Below are 6,376 nucleotides of genomic sequence, written 5' to 3' on the forward strand. Positions count from 1 at the left end.
TGGGAAGGTTTTTTTTTTTTTTTTTTTTTTTTTCCTCCCAAATTCCCCCATTCTTTTCTAGAAAGGAAAATTTTCCAGCAAAATTTAATTCCATTTTCAAGCTAACTCGGATTATACTGTTTAGTTGTTACTCTAATCCTCTAAACTATTTTCTTCAAATCCTGTCATCGTATTTCACAAAGACAAAGCAATATGCTCAAGAACATGAAAAGCTGTAAATTTTAATAGCTAGAATGATCACATTGCTACACAAGGTTAAAAATGCCAGAAGAGAGGAACACAACAAATGCACACTCATACGCTTTAAGAACATAGGGGAGGCAAGTCTAGATGAAGAAGCACATAAAAATTAGGCAAAATTCTTAGTTTCAACTATTGTAATATGTCATACAAGTGTATTGGCATTATTCAAAACAACTATTCGTCTAATGCTTATTAGTTTTCTAATGTGGTAAAACTGTTATACTGAAGATTTTCCCATTAACCAGACAATTAACATAAATTTCAACTAATCTAAGCCTTCTAAGATGTTTTCAATCATGTGTTTTGGATTAAGTGCCTCAGAATCATGAACCAATAAATAGTTTTACAATATGGTCTTCAAAGAACTACCCTATAGTCCAATACAGGTCGATTAAATTAGTCCTTTCAAGGCACAGGCATTACTCGTCTAGGACAATATAATGTTATGTATTAAAAGATGCTAGAGACTAGAATTTATATACTAACAGTCTGAAAGGGCACAGAAAATCTAAGTTAGATAAAGAAATATATAGATACTAGTATCCTAGTCTTAGATTAGTTTCATACACCAGCTTTACCAGAATCATACTAGTATCCTAGTCTTAGATTAGTTTCATACACCAGCTTTACCAGAATCAAGTACTGTGGGTGACCTTGTTGCATGGAAACTGGAAGAGTTGGCTGCCCTTGAAATTGACCTGTGATTCTTCACCAGTGGGACTAGGGACTGCACAACATCTGCCATCAGCGGCCTGTAATCTGCCTCCGGTTGAACACACATTGCAGCAATTGCTGCCACCTGAATAACCTCCTTCATTGAGTACTGACCCTCCAATGCCGGATCCATGATCTGTACAACTTGATCCCTGTCTGTCAGATGTGGCAAAGCCTGTAATACAAAGTTGATAGAACTAAATAAGAAAGAAAGCTTCAAAATTCAGAGGGAATACGAGTATAAAGGAAAAGTAGTTCAAAAAATGAAGAAAATATATTGCTTATCATCTAAATGTGATGGCTAATCATCTTTAGTCCTGAATGAGCAGATATAATAAACCCACCCAAGAAACAAGAACCCCTTCTCCAGGTGGTCTCTTCATATCAACTGGAACTCTGCCTGTTAACAACTCCAGAAGGACAACCCCATAGCTATACACATCTGATTTCGTAGTAAGATGTCCTGTCAATGCATACCTGCAAACCCACTCTATGTTAAAACTGAAACTAACGCTTTTATGCAGTACTTGACATTGAAAGCATAAAGAAGTTAAATGGAAAGCAAGCAATGCATATGATGCAAGTAAAAACTTGTATGAGGATGTATTAATTATGCGGCTAAAATTTTCAGGTTCTTACTCAGGCGCAACATATCCTTGTGTTCCCAACACTCGAGTGGAAACATGTCCTCCAGCTTTATCAGATCCAAGCTTTGCTAGTCCAAAATCAGAAACTTTGGCGTGGAAATTTTTGTCTAAAAGGATGTTACTGCTTTTAAAATCCCTGTGAATCACAGGGGGGTTGACATGTTCATGGAGATATTCTAGACCCTTTGCAGCTTCGAGAGCTATTCTTAACCTTGTTTCCCAATCCAACTTTAGGAAGAGAGCATTAGAACCTACATATTAAACTCAACCAGTAAAAATTCAACAGTAAACTAGTTTATTAGGTTGAACAGTAGAATAAATATTTACAGCAACAATTATAGAAGCCAGGACAACAACACCAAATCATAGAAGAAATAATGCCAATATATTATCTATATTCAATTCTTTGCTTATCGATCAAATATCCTGGAAAAGTCTCAATAAGCAAACTGTAACTTATTCACGAGCTTATTAGAGTTAAGAGACATGCAGAAACCAGTTAAACAAAAGCTGACCAGTTATCAATTTCATTCCTAAAAACGAAACCAAAAAAAAAAAAAAAAAAAAATCTTATTTAAACATGGATTGTCTACACAAACTATCATTTAAAAGTTAGGCGGTAAATTTTCTAACACAAAATTTAAGAGAGGAACCAATTTGATATTATGCCATAGCTCAGTGGCATTGTTCAAAAAAGAACAATTTAGGAACCAAACGATGGCACTGCCCAAAGCACAAGGGAGAGAATTTTAATAATTATCCCTGTTGTATTTATATATGTATAATAAATAGGTCATATAATATTCTCAACTAATGAATTATCCAGGAGTTATGTAACACACTCACATGCACAATGTTTTTCCCATATCTTTTTACGACCAAACTCTACGAAGGTGCAAAAGTCGCATTTTCCAAGTCAGTGTCAAAGCATGAAACCACTTAAGAATACTACTTACCGCTAACAGGATATAAATGTTCCTGCAGCCCCCCATTTGCCATGAACTCATACACCAACAGTTTGTGATTATTATCTGAACAATACCCAAGCAATGCCAGCAAAAATGGAGAATGCAACCGACTTAGCAATTCCACCTACAAATGTCATATCATCAAATTCTAGATCAAAAATAATAATAGTAGTAATGCATCAATTGGATCTAAGCGAAAACAAAAAAATGGGGAAAGAATTCAAAAATGCACAATATTCAACTTTTCCTCTTAGAGACAGGTAGCAGAACTGTTAACCCCGGACATTTTTCCTATCTTTTCCTTGTTCCAGTTAGTTTTCCCAAGAAATCAAAGTAAATATGGATATATTATTATCAAACCTCCCCGGACATTTTTCCTATCTTTTCCTTGTTCCCGTTAGTTTTCCCAAGAAATCAAAGTAAATATGGATATATTATTATCAAACCTCCACTTTAAATTCCTCTTCTCCCTGCTTTCCAGCCTGATCCATCAACTTAATTGCAACTTTCCTTCCATCACTGAGAACTCCTCGGTATACGAGCCCAAACCCACCATGCCCAACCACATTTGACTTGCTGAAACCACCAGTTGCAGAATGTAGCTGCTTAAAAGTGAAAACATGCAGTCCTTTCTCTGTAACAACTTGCGAATTTGAAAAGCCACCTTTGTTTTCATACTCGGCTCCTTCAAAAGAATTTAATTAAGATAAATTTTAATAATGCTCATTGATGAAAAATCGAATAGCAAAGAGATTGTTAGTCATGAATGGTATTGTTATTCTGCATTTTGAATTCAGCGCTTTGAAAGCACAAAATCCAAGGAAGGATTCATTTGTTTCGAAACCTAGGATCTCCGAAGGGGACGCTAAGCTTTCACTTAGCAATTTGAACTTGGGAAACCATATAAACTGAAAATTCAAAAACAAAAAACGAAAGATTTTGCCTGCAAAAACTGTAGCACGCAGAACCCAGCAAAATCACCGACAATGTAATTGACATTTTAGGTGGTAATTTAAGCACTATCACACAATTAGGAACCTACAAAAAGGCGATAATTACACCGTATATACTTTATACACTCGTTGAAACAAGGGAAACAAGAAAATGACATTCAGTCAAAATTTAAAAATAAAAAATAAAAAATGGGAAGAAAAATTAGAAATGTAAATTTTTTTTTTTTCTTCTTCTATTTTGAGTTTTACTAATATCTGCATTTTCTCAGCAACCAAACAAAACCTATAAGCTTTAAGTAACAAAAGCAAATGGTTAAGACTTTCTGGTGCATTTCCTTAAAAGAGAAACTAAGAGAGAAAAAAAAAAAAAATGTTGCTCACTTGCGTGGTTTCTGAGACTCTTGGAGACCTTGTTACGGATGTAGCAATAGTAGCTGAAAGCAACGAGCAAAGAAGCCACGGCTAGTGAAGCCAGAACAACAATGACCACCAGTGCCACGCGCTCTTTCTTTTCGTATTCATCCTCTGCCTCCATTTTGCACTCAAAATCATGAAAAATTAGATTGGAAAAAACGAATAACGGAGAAATGGAAAACCCTAACCCTAAAATGGAGATGCAGAAGAAAAATCAGTGGAGAAGAGAGAGAGGAGCAGATTCTGAAGCTTAGAAATTTGAAAGCACATACTCTTTCTCTCTCTCTCTCTCTCTCTCTCTCTCTCTTGTTTTGTATATGCCTCGTGTTGTGGCGCGGAGAACAGTCATAGTAGGGGTGGAATTTTGCATTTAAGTACAAGTGGTTTTGGGAATTCATGTTTCTTGCCTCTCTATTCTTTTTAATTTACTTCATTTCTTTTTGTTTCATTGCAATAAATGCAAAAACGACAATTTATTCTCTTTTCTAGTTAGAAACTAAAAATAAAATAGAAACTAAAAATAAAGTTAATTATATTTAAACTTTATATTTTTTGAAAATAATTATTAATTTCATTTTAATTGTTTACATCTATTTTAAAAAATTAGTTTTTACTTTTTACTTTTTATTAATTAATTTTAACAGTTAAAAAGGTGAAAATTATGTTAAATTAACTATATACGGGGTCTATAAACTATTGACTTAGTTTCACAACATTTTCATATGTACTTTTAAAAAAAAAATACAATGTCAACTTTTAAAAATTTTAACATGTAAAGTTTTAATTTTTTTTATTTTTTTTTTTGTATGTGTATAGTCAATTGATATTTGGTTTATTTAATTAAAACATTAAATTTAAAAAAAAAATCGTTGGAAAGGAAATATATTAGCAAAAAAAAAAATTAAGAAAAAGATTTCTAATTTTTAAAATATTAGAACTAATATGTCAAATTTGCGAAACATAATAAGAATTTAATATAGTTTAATTTCTTATCAAAGCATTTTGTCTCCATTTGTTTTTTTTTTTTTCTATTTTCAAAAGCTGAATATTGGTTTTTAATTTTATTTCTTTGAACTGTATTAACCCATCCTTTGAAGCAGAATCATACTATATTACAAATTTTTGTGAAAAAAAAATGATTCTAACAAGAAAATTATAGATAAAATTGATTATTTTTTAAAATAATATTATAGATAAAATTGATTATTTTTAAAAATAAGTGGTTTATTATTATTATTATTCATATAATTATATTAAAAATTTACGTTATCCATAATATATTAAATAGAATTTTCATTATTAATTATGAAGTTAAAGCTAAGCCCTTTGATAAAAATAGCCCACATGAAATGGGTGTAAAAATGGCTGGGATGTGTGTAAATGAGATATTTCACTGATTGATACAATGTAGGAGACTTGAACATGAAGCCAAATATGCCTAAAGAGAAGATAACAAGTAAATATTTACCAAAATAATTTATCAAAATTTTAAGACTTTCATTGCAACACACATATGCTTTTAGATGAGCACTTTGTAACAAAATATTTTATAAATTTAGAAAAATAGAAGAATTATTATGTTCAAAAAATAATGGATAACTATTTTTATGTTTGTTATTTGATTTTAGTGTAAATTTCAAAAAACGTTTTTGTATACTTGCTTATGTCTGAATTTAGTCTCCATAATTTTTTACAATGCAATATCACCTTTATTTATATTACCATCAAGTCTCAATTTACTTCCTTTCTCAATAATTTTTGTTGCATTTGGATAAACATTACATATCATAAATTTAATATTCAGGGTTATCATGGTCATTATCAATTAGGCTATTCAAAAACAAAAAAAAACAAAAAAGTTACTTATACATTACTAATTTATATGATTTCAGCATAGTTTTTTAAAAAATCACTTTTACAAAAAGGTTGTTAAAGTATTTTACTGTCATTAAAACAAAACATAGGTTTTATATTTAAAATAAAATAAAGTAACATTTTTATATCTAAAATAAAATAAAGCAACATTCTTTAGCCTTCCATTGTTGAGGATGGCAGCATTTATCTATTGTTTATCCAGATGGTGTATTTGCAGTCCCATCCCCTCTCAAGGATGGGGATCAACATTCCCAATCCGTTTTGACCGTTAAAATTTTAAAAATAAAATAAAATAAAATAATTTTATAGTCGATATTATTGTCATTTTCTTTTCCAAACAAAAAGAAAAAAAAATATGGAATTACAATTAAAATTTAAAACGATAATTTATATATATATATATATAGATATATATGTATGTGGTACGTGACTGGGTAAAATGAGGCAAATTATCATCCCACTAATTATATTGCATTCGAAACTAAAATCAGAAAGGCACTAATGACATACATATCAAGATCAATTAAAATCAGAAAGGCACTAATGACAAACATATCAAGAT

At 31.0% G+C, this 6,376-nt stretch overlaps 1 protein-coding gene across 1 annotated transcript; it reads right to left on the reverse strand.

Annotated features, from left to right (window-relative positions):
• Positions 1-628: 628 nt before the first annotated feature.
• LOC107434141 (probable serine/threonine-protein kinase PBL7) lies at positions 629-4,254 on the reverse strand. Its single transcript, XM_048471169.2, has 6 exons — positions 3,907-4,254; positions 3,019-3,257; positions 2,561-2,696; positions 1,597-1,855; positions 1,302-1,434; positions 629-1,132 (listed from the first exon to the last, which is right to left on the reverse strand). Exons 1-6 carry the CDS (start codon positions 4,058-4,060, stop codon positions 857-859), a joined length of 1,197 nt encoding a protein of 398 aa, XP_048327126.2. The 5' UTR covers positions 4,061-4,254; the 3' UTR covers positions 629-856.
• Between the last annotated feature and the right edge of the window lie 2,122 nt (positions 4,255-6,376).

This window comes from Ziziphus jujuba, chromosome 4 (genome assembly GCF_031755915.1).
Source record: "Ziziphus jujuba cultivar Dongzao chromosome 4, ASM3175591v1".
NCBI classification, from domain to species: Eukaryota; Viridiplantae; Streptophyta; class Magnoliopsida; order Rosales; family Rhamnaceae; genus Ziziphus; species Ziziphus jujuba.

Coding starts and splice junctions, on each gene's coding strand:
- LOC107434141 (XM_048471169.2), bottom strand. CDS start 4,060: ATGGAGGCAGAGGATGAATACGAAAAGAAAGAGCGCGTGGCACTGGTG. Junction 1,435..1,596: donor CAAGGATATGTTGCGCCTGA/GTAAGAACCTGA, acceptor GTGGGTTTGCAG/GTATGCATTGACAGGACATC. Junction 1,133..1,301: donor AAGGGGTTCTTGTTTCTTGG/GTGGGTTTATTA, acceptor TTTGTATTACAG/GCTTTGCCACATCTGACAGA.